The sequence below is a fragment of the Crocodylus porosus genome, unplaced genomic scaffold (assembly GCF_001723895.1).
Source record: "Crocodylus porosus isolate Cpor-Errol unplaced genomic scaffold, CroPor_comp1, whole genome shotgun sequence".
Classification (NCBI taxonomy): Eukaryota; Metazoa; Chordata; order Crocodylia; family Crocodylidae; genus Crocodylus; species Crocodylus porosus.
Genome location: NW_017728947.1, coordinates 2,646,560 through 2,660,697, shown reverse-complemented (window position 1 = coordinate 2,660,697; position 14,138 = coordinate 2,646,560). Strand labels below are relative to the sequence as shown.

At 42.1% G+C, this 14,138-nt stretch overlaps 1 protein-coding gene across 1 annotated transcript in view; it reads right to left on the bottom strand.

Moving 5' to 3' along the window:
• LOC109320743 (mucin-5B-like) overlaps positions 1-14,138 on the bottom strand; it is an 86,696-nt gene that overhangs the window by 68,519 nt on the left and 4,039 nt on the right. The window contains exons 3-7 of the mRNA XM_019551001.1: positions 8,562-8,676; positions 5,794-5,881; positions 3,200-3,327; positions 2,585-2,822; positions 2,065-2,190 (exon numbers count right to left, since the gene is read on the bottom strand). Of these exons, the coding sequence (XP_019406546.1) occupies positions 2,065-2,190; positions 2,585-2,822; positions 3,200-3,327; positions 5,794-5,881; positions 8,562-8,676 (695 nt within the window). The remainder of the gene's footprint in view (positions 1-2,064; positions 2,191-2,584; positions 2,823-3,199; positions 3,328-5,793; positions 5,882-8,561; positions 8,677-14,138) is intronic.

Genomic DNA, 14,138 nt, shown 5'->3' with positions numbered 1-14,138 from the left:
TAAGAGGAGGCGAGATGAACACCTTGCTGGGGTCGTTTGACCCCAGTACTCTTTCCTGCCATGGCAGGGGGTGGACTTGATGATCTGCTCAGGTCCTTTCCGACACTACTAACTATAAAACTATGAAACTGTAAGTTTTCTATCTACCTTACAGTCCATTCATGTAACTCCATTCATCCAAACCCATACTTTCATAGCTTGCTTATGAAAATGTTGTGGGAGACCACATCAACAGCCTTGCTGAAAAATCAAGGTATATAATATCCACTGCTTTCCCCACATCCACAGAGCCAGTCATCCATCATAGACAATGATCCATGCTGAATGTTCTTAATCATCTTCTTCTCCTCCAAGTGCTTAGAAATGCCATGAGTTTTCAAAGAAGATGGCCAGAGACTCTGCAATCACATTAGCCAACTCCCTCAGCACCCTCAGGGGTATCCCATCCAGCCCCATGAACTTGTACACATCCAGCTTTTCTATATAGTTCCTAACCTGTTCTTTTGCTGATGTTGGATGCTCACCTCCTCCTCAAACTGTGCTTCCAGGTGTAGTATACTCACCCTGTGTAGTTTGTCCAAGTTTTTATAAGTTTCCTTTTTACGTTTTAGTTCATTGAAAAGTTCCCTGCTAAGCTAAACTGTTCTTCTCCTATAGTTGCTTTTCTTCCTACGCGTCAGGATGGTTCATTCCTGTGCTCTCAGTAAGACTTCTTTAAATTACACCCAACATCCTGGACTTCTTTCCATCTTAGACTGGCCTCCCACAGGATCCTGTCCATCAGTTCCCTGAGTGAATCAGAGTCTGATTTTCTGAACTCCAGGGTCCTTACTCTGCTGCTGTCCTTCCTTTTTTTCCTCAGGACCCTGAACTCAGTCATCTCATGGTTGCTGCTGCACAAATTGCCATCCACTTCTACATTTGCCACCAATTCTTAGTTGTTTGTAAGCAGCATATCAAGAATAGTATGGCTCTGTCCCAGGGTTTAATTCCAGCCATGGCCTTGATGCCCCTGGAGCTCCCTCAGCCCTTGTTTGGTCTATCTCTCTTTGGTCACTTTCCCCTTTTCCTCACCTGCCATGCCTTGATGAAATACTACTTTCAGAAAAGGGAGACTGCCCCAGGGTTTCCCAAGTCAGATCTCTTCTCATGAATACAGGTGTCGATGCTCATTGCCTTAAGGGCTAATTACATGACTGACTGCCTCTTACACTACGCCCATACCTCCTGCTGTTATACACCCTTCCTGGGCTATGAGCTCCCGACCCCAGTCCTTGTCCCTTTAATGCTATGGACCCCTTGGTCCTCTCAGTCTCTAGTATGACTCCCAGTCTTTGGCCCCCACCTCTGGGCCCTGGCCCCACTCCTAGGCCAGCTACTCTGGGGCTATATTGTACATGGCAGCTTCTGCTGGGCTGTGCTACATGGCCTTGGAGCTGCTGCCCCAGGGCTGTGGGGCACAGCCTCAGATCCACTGGAACACGGCTGTTCTGCATGGCTGCAAAACAGCTGTCAGGTGGCACACAAATACTCCAGGGCTATGTTGCAGTTGGCCGCTGCTCTGCAGCACCTGGATGTGAGCTGGAGCAAACATCATGTGTGGTGCACAGAGTCATCAGGTGCCTCCCACATGCTGCCTGTGGGTCACTGAGATCTGTGAGCTGCACTGGGGGCAGGATGATATGGCTGTGTGGGCTAGATCCAACCTACAGGCCATATCTTTGACACCCCTGATTTACAGCACACAGATCTAGCTTCACCAAGAAGAGAGAGATGTTTTTCCAACCAGTTTGTAGACCATAAGAAACTGTTCATTCCTATGTAGTGCTGTAATAATGGTAGACTGGACTTCCCTTGATTGCCTTGGACTATCTAGATTTCTTGTAGGGTGAATGTACTATCTACATGCCAGTTTTTAATACATTTAGGAATGTAAAGCTCTCTGTGGTTTTATTTAAATACTTGTAAATTTTACTGAGCAGGAAAAACATTTCCTTTATGTGAAATCTTCTCTTGTTGTCCTCCTGTTCAGTACTGCTTATTATAAAAAGAATGTTACTTTACCAGCAGGACAGAAGCAACCATCTGTACATGGGGCTTTACAAATCTTGCTCCTCTCTGGGTCTGCACAAGTGTCAGCACAGGGATCTCCACATTCCATATGTTTCATGTTGTTTGGACACTCTTTGTCTGCAAACCGAGATGAAGCAGGCATAAATGGTAAGGTGTTATATCAATTTACTTACTATGCTCAACTAGTATAGTAAATATCCTCCCATACTCTCTGAGGTCAATGAGGCATATTCAAAGGCTTTAAGTAAAGAACTGCATTTTTTATCTTTATGCTTCACTAATTTAACCGGTAAACAAGTCATTCTAAATAGAGAATTTTATAAAAAGACATGTAATTTCAGACAATTCTCCCCCTACCCCTACCACCACCCCCACCCCCAAAGCTTTTATACAATATATTTAAAACAATCACTGCTGTTACCTGCTCTTATAAATTCTGCTCAGGGTATATAACTTATTCTTTGGTACCAATCCAGTTGGTTGAAAAACATCAAACTTCATGATTACTTACAGCAAAGCTCTTTGGTTCTCCATTTCTCAGGATTTCCCCCCTTGAGGACACAGTCATGAGAATATTGATTAAGAGTGCTGCATATACATCTGAAACTCAAATCAGAATCAGATCCAGAATCAGAAGCTTCCCTTGTACAGGTGCACATATCTTCAGCGCAGGTTGCTACGTAGTCGTTAAAAGCAACCTTTTTGTGACAGTTCCCAAAACTGGACATGATTTTTGTACACTTTTTTTTCTGTAAAGAAAGGAAAAGAAATAATCTGAATATCATTTTTCTCCTGATCCTCAAACTTCAGTGAGTTTCAGGAAGCTATCAAGATTGGTTCTGGGTTCAAAAAAAGGTCACAGAAATGGCCTTTGGTGCATTTGATGTTAGCATCTGCTACTCTTTTTTTGAGTGGAGTCTTCTATTCACTGGAATGCATTTTTCTGCTGTGCATCACTGTAACAGCAGGTCTAGGTTTTCTTTGAGTTGAGATTCATGGCTGGATTCTGGAACAATTTTAATTCTTTTTATGTTGGTTACAGATTTGCCCCAACATAACCTCATGATTCACATCACTGTAATTTAGAAAGGTTTATATTTCCCGAAGCACTGGCTGGCACACTTACATACTGACGACACTGGTGTTTTTGGTCAGACTGATCTATTTCTTCATCTTCAGCTACATCAGGACACATTTCTGTTGGCTCTTCTACTTTGTGAAGGTTTCCAAACTGCCGTGGATGTATTTTGTAACCTATAAAATACACAAGAGCCTTCTGAATACCAATCAGATCCAGGCTGAATCTTTTGTTTCATTTGTCTGTTGTGAGGACAAGTTAAAACATTGTGTTTTAGAGCAGCAGTGTCAAAGTTACAGCCCATGGGCCAGATCTACCCCATGGAGCTCTGTTATCCAACCCTGGGTGTTGCCATTGGGTCTGAGTTCATCCATGTGCTGTTCGCAGCACATGCCGAACCAACCCCATGGGCAGGGCCCAAGATGCATGCTGCTTATGGCACCCATTCCAGTCACTCTGGAATCCACACCGCCTGCCCCGGCTGAAGAGATTGCCAAATGTGGCATAGATCATGGAGCAGCCAGAATAGGTGTAGCGCAAGATGGAGCCAGCATGCAAGGGAAGACAGAGAGGGTGGTGGTCCCTGGGCCTGATCCAGCCCATGGACCAGCCCCCTGCTGTTCATCCAGCCCATGGGGCCAGAGAAATTTGACATCCCTATTTTAGAGCAATATTTTCTTTACCAAAATTATTTAATACAAGCAAAAAATCTGTACCACCGCAGGTTACACATTAATAGAATTCCCGCTTTGCTTTTGAAATGCATTTATTGGGAGCCACTGAGCACTTTGGAAAACAAACAAAAACCCAAAAGAAATAGAAGGACCTTTAATCTCTCAATCAGAAGTCTCTGGTATTAAAAAGCTATATATATAGGTTGAAGTGCCTCCCTGATGTAATGTGTAAAGTTTTGAAATAACTTCCCCAGAAATTTCATCCAGGACTTCAGAATTTTTCAAGAAAAAGTATTTCTTGAAACTGGTGCATTCAAAGGATTTTTTTGACTTGTTAACATTTTACATTGAAGAAATGTTTCACAGAAAAATTTCTGACTGTCTCTTCTCTTCAATACTATTCAATCCCCTAACTTACTTCAGGACTTATATAACATGGCCTACAAATAAAATACATGAAGGGACTTCTTAACCATTTGATTGCCCCTGGAATAATTGCAAGTCATGAAATTTAGGTTAATCATAACTCCCTTTGTAGTAATTTGTGCTTGTTTCCATCACAGATATGGCAAAGGGAAAACTCTGGCAGAGACCTCAGTGATACCAGCTCTCATAATTTCATTATGAATTTGTGGTATTAAATTATTTCTTTATAGCCTGGCTCCTGGAGTCATATGATTTGATGAACATAACTACTGCCATTTTAAAAACAGAGATTTTGATAGCACTATGCAGGAATAGGATACTTCTCCTGCAAAAATAAAAAAACAGGCTTGTTTTTTTTTTTTTGCTCTAAGCAGAAGAGGGGAAATCTCATTTTTTCACAGAATGTTTAGGGGCGAACATTTCCATTTTTGTAGAAACAAGACTGAATTGTTGGACTCGCCAGCTCCAAAGCATGACAGGCAGCCCATTTTACTGGGCTGCCTTGTCCCCTATTAGGAAGGCAGCCAGATTGCCAACTTCCTTGCTCCATGGGTAGTGTGAGGATCAGACAACATGGTGGCCTGGGGTGCCAGGGAGCTACTGCTTCTGGAATCTGGTAGCCAACTATCTAAGGAGTCAGGTCCCTAATATGAATTACACTTTAGTTTTGTGAAGTCAGTGTTTACTGACAGAAAATTGCTCCATCAGAAATTTTTCAAAACAGGTTTTGTTTCTCATTGTGATTGCTGTGAAGGAAAGCTAGAAAAATTGATCAGGACACCTTGTAAATGCTTAAAACTAAAAAGAAATAAAACAAACCCCAAATCTATTATGATTTTTATGGGGGGATTTTTTTCCCTCTTGATTCCTTGAATCCTGACTCATGATTATTGAATGCCTGAGCAGGTAATATTGACTTTTGGAAAAGTCCAGACCCAGGGCATCTTGTATGAAAATACTCCCTCAGCTACAGCTTTTTCAGGATGTATGCTGGGGTACAAGCTGCCCTTTATTTTCATGTACTGGAGTAGAGGCCAAAGCTATATATTGTCTTAATCTATTTCAAGTTCGAAGAAATATCTGAGGCAGCCAGTTGAGATGGAACCAGGTTCTCTGTAAGAAACTTCAGCTCAATGGAGCTGATATAAATCAATATTAATGTCTTCACAATGCACAAATGCAAAATCATAGTCATTATCTTAGTATAAGCGGGTGAAAATGTAAAGATGTCCAAAGAACAACATACATCTAGGAGAGGTAAATTTCAAAGGAAGTTAAGCAGCACCACGATATAAGATCTGTACCATTAACACTTGTTCACTGAAGTTTGAAAGATGCTATTTCAGGCTTCCAAATTCTTGAGTATCATTTGTTAACTCTGGTTTGCTCAAAGCACACACTGTGGTTAGCAAATGTGTATGGACTTTAGAGTGTCTTTCAGCAAACCTGAAATCTGCAAATCAAGCGAAAATGGTATTCAGGTTTTGATTCAGATTTCACATAGCTCTAGTATATAGAATACAGATAACGTGCAGTTCCTACCCTTCAAAAACAGATCGTTCTTCCCATCGCCATCAAAATTCCCACACAGACCACATACTTTCCCCTTGTAAGTATCTTCTAAGTCCAGCTAAGAAAGAGAACAAACAGGAAGATCACAAGTTAAAGTGCTTCCTACCCTCAGTAACTTCTGATACTCACTGATTCAGTATGGAAAAGAACAAAAATGTTCTTTGGCTTCTATTGTGAACATAATTTCCTGTGGCATTAGTTCTGATTTCACACAATTCATCTAAAAACAATAACTGGCTTGGAATTTTCTACAGGTATCTTTGCATTATTTTGAGTAGAGATTTACCCCAGTGTAAATTACCTAAAGGCTGTGGTACTGACTCTGCATTTCTATAGCTGAATTAAAAAAAGGAACAACTCCTGCCAAATGCAGAGCACAAAAAGGATTAATGAGACACCTGCTGAAGTAAGACTAAAATGCCAAGAAAATAATTGGGAGTACTTTATCCAGACTTCTACCATTACCACTGTCCTGATGAACTCAAGTATATGCAGTGAGGAAGGAAAGATGATCCTCAATAGAAAGGGGAAAAAAGTGTCAGATGAAAAATATGCATGTAAACTTCAACAAATAAATTAATAGAATACAATTTTAAAATAAATTACATGTTCGGTGCTTTGTGATATTTCTCTGTTTAGTAATAAATGTGCAATGGTATTTCTTAGCAGAATGGCCCAATTTAAGGAGGGCAGTACTCCTCTAACTCATTATTCCAACTGGTTTAGCAGCCAATTACAAACACAACGCACAGCTGGACCAATAATATAGCTATCTTAATGTGCGCTTCTGCCTCCTGCCTAGGTCAAGACACTATAGCCCTACTCTTGATAGGCAGTTGGAAGTGTTTGCCAGTCAGCAGTCCCTGGAGGTATCAGATTCTGGCTACATTAATTTGACACATACCTGGCTTATCCTCTCCACCAACACCTGAGAAAATTTCATAACATTTCCAGGAGTTACCAGTGGAGACAAGCAACAGGTAACTAAACCAGAATCTGATATTCTTTTTAAATATGAAGAATCTGGATATCTGGATTCTGGATATCAGAGGTGATTAATTTCTCAATCTTTGGAGGGTTTTTTTCTCTGTTCTCTATACTCTCTCCCTCTCTCTGAGAACCATGATACATGCAATAAAATACTTTAATGTATTTACCTATGACCCCCCCCAACATGTTATATCTATTGCATAATCACCTTGTTATTGTGCAATTAATAAGTACTTGTTAATTGAACAATACATGTAGATTGGCTACACATGCAAATTAACTAGCATGCCTTCAAAAAGTTCAACCACTTATGAAGTTGTTGCTCACCAATGTTTAATAACTTTATAGCTGGTTTCTATTAGCTTTAATTTGCACATGCATGTAGTCCTGCAGCTGGGAGACAACAGCTGCTGCAGTCTCCCAGACTCTGGGGAGAATAATACACCCCTAGGACTGGGAGATCACAGCCAATGTAGTCTCCCAGCTGCAGGTGTGTGGGGTTGTTCCAGGCAATGTCTGGGAGATCATAGCGGCTGTGATTTCCCAGCTGTGGGGCATTCCATGCACCCCCATGGCTGGGAGGCTGCAGCAGCGCTCCACAGCTGTGGGGCTGAGAGTCCCACACCTGAGATGGCTCTCCGTCATGGCTGCACGTGGTCCCCACAGCTGAGACTCCCATCAGCAAAAGGAGCTCCCAGTCGTGGGACCCTGCTCCTTACTGATACGCCTTATTGCATGCACTGGTAATAAGGTGCAATTGAAGCTATGCATGTACCCAGAATCATGCTCCCTGCCATGTGTGTGTGTCATGGCAGGAGTCACAATCATGTGGGTCATGCATTAGATACAGACATGTCTTTACCCGCACATGCAAAGGGGGGCTATGTGAAATATCATATTTACTCACATACCACACAAATCTTCTGCTCAAAACCATTAGCCCTTCAAAATTTGGGTGCATGTTTTAACAAGGAAAACTGATCTTCTGTCTGGAATAGAACCATGGAAACATTGTAAAATGGCTGCTGCTTCTTTTCCTATTCTCTCCCTGAGCTGATATCGTGGGAAAAGGGATGAATTCTAGTTTTCAGCAGCAGCTAGTTTTAATCTTTTCACAGTAGCTGCAGTTGGCTGTGACTTTTGGCTGAGCAATCAAGAGCTGCTGCTAATTAAAAGTAGCCAAGAGGGTTAAAAATGTTGGTTTTGTCTCACAAGGAAAGGGAAGATAAGTCAGCTGCAGATTAAGCTATATCTATCTCTGCTGCATGTGGCCAGAACTCTGGAAACATAATTTTTTCCTTTATTCTGCATTACCAAAAACCAAGTGTATATCTTATTTGGGGGCATGTGGTATGCAAGAAAATATGGTATTCTTAGTCATGATCCTAGAGGAACTATTTACACAACAAAACTGGCAATACAATATTATAGTGATATGCATATTCAAGGTGGAAAGGTAAAATAAAACTCCCCTGAATTTGTTTGCAGTCCCATAAGAAAAGACACCAAGGATTGAATGGACTATTGAGACAAAACTACTGTTTCACCCCTAGCCCTGTACAATTCCCTCATATACAGGTCTGAGGCACTTGAACGGGATAACGTGGGGAAAACTAGCATTGGGCACTGACTGTGTTGTACTCAGGAGCAGATAACTACAGAACAACTGGTTCAAGGGCTGTCAAGATAGCATCTATCAGGGACACTAAGATTCACTAAAAGAAAACCAACTAACTGGATCTTCATACTAAGAGAGTGTCAGCCCAGTTCCACTTGAGAGTCAGGCCCAGCTTGGATGTGACTTGGAAGTAAGCGCAGGTGTCTTCAAACAAAATGTTCTTCACATTGTAGGGCAGGGGAATCCTAGACAAGGAAAACGAAAGAAAAATCAAGACATATTCCAGAGCTCAGATAAAATTCTCACATCAGAGGTAATAATTAATGAAAATCAAACTGGTCCCCAAAAGGTGTACATTTATTCAGGAAAAAAATAGGTTTGGTCTCTGTTTATTGATAATCCATTCTTTAGCAAGACAAGCATTTTGTCCAACATGCCCTCTTGCTTATACTAAACCCTACAAAAGGATTTTGAACATTAGCATGTTCAGTATGAGCCAAATGGTCAGCTAAATGAAATACCCATACTCCAACCTCGCAATGGGTCAATGATTTCAGTTTAGCTGTGTTTAGAATCTGACCTAGTAAGATAACAAAGGAAAAACTGCCTCTTCCTTAGATCTGAGGAAGGCACTTACTGCCAGAAGCTTGTCCAGCAGGTCTCTCAACTATACAGTTGGTCCAATAAAAGATATTACAAATAAAATCCTTACCTCTCATAAAATAGTATAAAGCAAGATTACGGTATTAGGAAACTGTGGTATCATCACTATGCTGATACCACTTACACTTACATTGCTTTTCCAGCTAGAATGAATTACTTTAGGCTCCAGAAAAGAATGCAGTTTGCATAGCTAACTGCAGCTTAGTTTTGTTAAAGCAAAGCATGGGTTTTCACCTTCTGCTACACAGTGGACATCTCTACACAAGACATTACAGTAGATTAATTAGCCTCACAGTAAACCTCTTGGCTTCTATGTGTGTGCCCCTTTTAGACTGGAGTAAGCTAATTTACTCTGCAGCAGTGCACATATAACATTGCCTTGGCTGGCTGGGACATGAGGGTGTTTCAGTGCAGGGGCTACCTGCCAGCTAGCCCTGCACTGAACATCCTTGTGCCCCAGCCAGCCCTTCTGCAGGACAGTGAGCTGGGGAGAGAAGCCCTGTGCTGGCAGGCTAACCCCCTGGGTCTCCTGCCAGCTGGGGCTCAGGCTTCTTCAATCTGGCTCAATGTGCTGCACTCCAGGGGGCATGTTCAAATGGCAATAAATTCCAGGTTTTATTGCCTGCACCCCTTCCTAGGGACTCGCCTCAGCCCTGGGGTTGGGATCAGTTAGACATTCAATTGCATGTGGCTAAAGCTCTATAGTGCTTCATGGGAACTTCTTGCCCCTGTTCTCTCCAGCGAGCTGGTTCCTTGGCTATTAGAGTGCCTATAGACGTGTTTATTCACATTCTAATTAGAACATGTCAGAGCAGACTCAATTAATCGAGTCTGCTCCACGTGCTAATTAAAACGCTCCAGCGTTGCCTCACCATCACATGTTTTAAGCCTCCATGCCTTTCAAAATGGCTGAGGGGGCACTTTATCTAAACCTGACTGAATGAGCTTTAAAGTGTTCCACAGCCATTTTGAAATGTGCAGGGGCTTAATACATGTGACCGAGAGCTGTTTTAGAGTGGCTGTTTGGGAACCACTCTAATTAAAACACCCTCACCTCTAAGCATGTGTATAGGCAGCCTTATGTTATAATGGGATCTCCTCCCTCTCCCCTTCTCCTGAAAGAGCTTTCCAAGTCAACTAGGGAGTCAAGAAACTGAAATTCCTTATGGGAGAGATTTATTCCAGTCAGGGATCCCAATTCCTGGGGAAAAATCCTCAGGGCATGAGGCAGGTGAACTGTGAGTCTCATGAAGCACTGACAAATCTGAGACAACTTCAGTTTTATGGTTGACTAAGATGAAACAGCATTTTCAATTCAGTTCAAAACCCAGAAAGAGAATGTTTTAAACAGTCCCAAAAACATCACTAGGAATCTTTTCATTTTGTGAATTAACTGCAGTATTTTGAGAGATTTTTGAGACAAGAATATACTGTGGAATGGAAACTCCCAATTCTTGCTCAGCACTGTTTCTTGCTCAGATATAACTAGAAGTTTTATTTTTTTTAAACTCTCAAGGTTTGTTCCAAATGTTTTCTTGGAAGGGCAGATTGAAGTCCAAATTATTTTTGAAATTGGGGAAGCTGTTGCTTTCAGCTGACACTGATAGTTGTACATATGTCATATTATATTTGTTTATACCACAGGAATCTAGAGACCGAGATTTTCAGACACAACTGTTGTTTTTAAGTACTTTTGTTGCTGGGTGCCCAAGTTTGCAGAGGCCTGATATTCCCCGCTTCATACAAAGTAGGCTTCTTCAAGGTATTTGAAGTTGGGCATCCCAAATCATTTGTACATTTGAAACTTTGCCCCTGGGGTTATTTTTATACATTTTAAAACTAAGCAAAAGTATCAAGAGAAATAAAAGTACAAGGACAACAGAGCTCTCCCATATCTATCATGAGAACCAAATATCCCATTCACCAGCATAACTGCACATTTGTAAAGAACAACATAAAAGGAATAATGACCAAAGACTAGATCTAAAAATGGACTTATCTTTTGCAACACTAGGCATGTGTACACATGCACATTAATGCACTGCAATAAACTCTGGTGCTTATTGCACCAGACTGTAGTGCTCCTCTGCACCCGTTTACACATGTGCCTGGGATTGCAACATGTTGAGCTAGGTCTGAGGAGCCTCAGCTGGCAAGGGGCCCAAGGGTTAGCCTGCCAGCCCAGGGCTGCTCCCCTCTGATCCAACGTGCTGCAAAGGGGCTGGCTGGGGTATGAGGGTGTCACAGCATGGGGCTAGCCAGCAGGCAGCCTACACAGTGAAGCACCCTTGTGCCCCAAACAGCTGGGGAGGCATCTATATGAGTAAAAACTCTGCAGCAAGATAGTACTTGCATTTACAGTATTTACTTGTATTTACAAGTACTATCTTGTTGCAGAGTAAATTAGTTTACTCCAGCTTAATAGGGGTGCACATGTAAATGCATGACATTTACATCACAGCTAATTCGGCTACTGTACACTAAACATCTCTTGTAGATGCACCCACTGAACACTACAGTGCCTAACTTTGAGTTCATTGCCATTTTTTGGAATTCTCTATACAATGCTAGGGAAAATTAAACACCTAAGAATGGGATACAGTAGAACCCTGACTTATGCATATATTGTGTTCCTGAGAAACCTTGCATATCACCAGTTAACACAACTTGGGGTGAATTTTCCCATAGGAAATAATAGAAAAGTAAGGGGCTGCGTTCCTTGGACCTCACATTTATGAGACCAAAGGCACCAAATACAACATTTTTCAACCAATACTTTATTTATTATGTTACAAAAACGTATTGTAAACCTATTTATTCATTTACATTATAAGTAAAATAATAAAAAAAACAAAAATGGACATGCAACAATCTTCAATCCATCCATCAATGGGGAGCCAAGTCTTCATCCAGGTCGAACACATCAAAAGATGGTGGTGATATCTCTCCCCCAGAAGTGGCTGGCTATCCCCCAGAAGTGGAGGGCTGAGAGTCAGTTGATTGAGTTGATATAGTGCTGTAACGCTTCCTGAAGAACTTGTCCAAGGAAGACTGCGCAAAGCAGCGCTACTTCTCCCTGTAAAGCTCCATGTATCAGGCATTGGGTTCCTTCATCAGCCTGGCAACCTTAGCACTTCTTTCATGATTGGGGTTATTTTTGACAGAGAAGGCTAGGTAACCATCCAAAAGTTTGAATGCATCAGCCATGCCTTTCGTCGTGAGAACTCGGGGGGATGGCCTTTCATTTTCTTCCATGGGCTCTTCCTCTTCATGGCTCTCCTTATCCAGCTCAAGAAGATCCTTGTTTGAGAGTTCCTTCCTATGGGAATTGAGCAGCTCAGCCACATTTTCCTTGTCGACCTGCTCAAAGTCCACCCTCTTATCCATCTCAGTGATCTCATGCCTTGTATCACTGATAAATTCATCAGTGGCAAAGCCTCAGAGATCATTCATAACAGCAGGGCAGATGTTTTTCCAGACACCATTAAGGCACAGCTGTGTAACATCATTCTAGGGGTCTCCAGTGATGTCTATGGCCATCTTGATGTTAAATGCCTTTCAAAATTCTTTGACATTTGCCTTTTCTTTTGACTCTGTCTTATTGATAAGCTTCTTGAAGGTCTTCTGTAGATGATAAGTTTTGAAAACTGGAATAACACCTGAATCCTCGGGCTAGATGAGCAATGTTGTTTTCAGTGGCAAGAACAGCACCTTAATGTTCTCATTGAGGTCACCAAGGCTTAGGGGTGTCCTGGAGCATTATCAAGAAGCAGTAGAATTTTGAAAGGCAGATCTTGCCTGTCACAATAAGTCCTCAATTCCAAATGTAGCATCTGTTTCCAGAAGAGTCTGGTTTTGTCCAAGTTCAAAACTTGCCTCGGATCATAGCTTCCCTCCTTAGTGGCAGCCTGTAGGATTGAAGGAAATTTATCTGCAGAACTTTTATCAGAAGCTGCTGCTTCACCCATCAGCTTGAGATTATGAAATCCATGGCATGCTTTAAATCTATCAAGCCATCCAGCACTTGTATTAAATGGCTTGGCTTCAGGATCATCACACTTTAACACTTCATAAATGCTGCATGGTTTTTCTTGAATCACCTGGGTCGAAAGTGCCACATATTCTTGATTCTGATGCTCAATCCATGTTGTCAACATGCGTTCCATTTTCTCCATGATGGCCGACCTTGTTAATGAAACACGGGCAGTAGCTAAATGTATAGCACTGTTACAGGGCTCCTTAATTTTCTCTGCATCCTCCCTAATTGTATGGACAGTTGACTCACTGAACCCTGTAGCACACCTAATTTCCTTTGTCTTCTCACCTCTTTCGTATCTCTTCACAACTTCAAGCTTTTCTTCCAAAGTTATAGCTTTCCTTTTCCCTGTAGAGGTGAAAGCACCTGTAGAATCAGTATTAGAAGCACTCATCTTGAACACAATGGCAATACTGAGACTGAATCCTGAATCCAGAATCATGCTTGGGAACCGAAGCTGCACGTAACTCCATTTGACTCAGTCTGTGCATCTCACATATATACGCAAATGATGCACATCTCGGGGTGTATTTTTCTGCTTGGGCACTAATATTAATTCGCCTAAATGCAGGACTTGGGTAAGTCAAATATGTGTATTACCTGCCAGGGTATTGTTGGCCCTGCTGGCTACAGCATTGCACTACCAGCTCAGGTTCATACTGTGGTCAATTATTACCCCCAGGTATGTGGTGGCAAGTGATGGGAGATCTTCAGTCCCCTCAGGCAGCAGTTGCACAAGCACCCACGTCACGAGTTTTGCCTGTCAGCAGCTAGGGGTGCAGGGCTCCAGAACCCCCCTGCACCTACCTTCTTGACATCTGGAAGGGTTTGTGGCCACAGCAGGGCCTAGCAGCCAGGCCTGCAGTAGTTTCGCCCCTACCACCCTTGCCCCAAGACAGACACAGTTGCACAAGCACCCATGACACGAATTTTGCCTGTCAGCAGCTAAAGGTGCAGGGCCCCAGAACCCCTGCACCTATCTCCTTGAAAGCTGGCAAGCTTCATAGC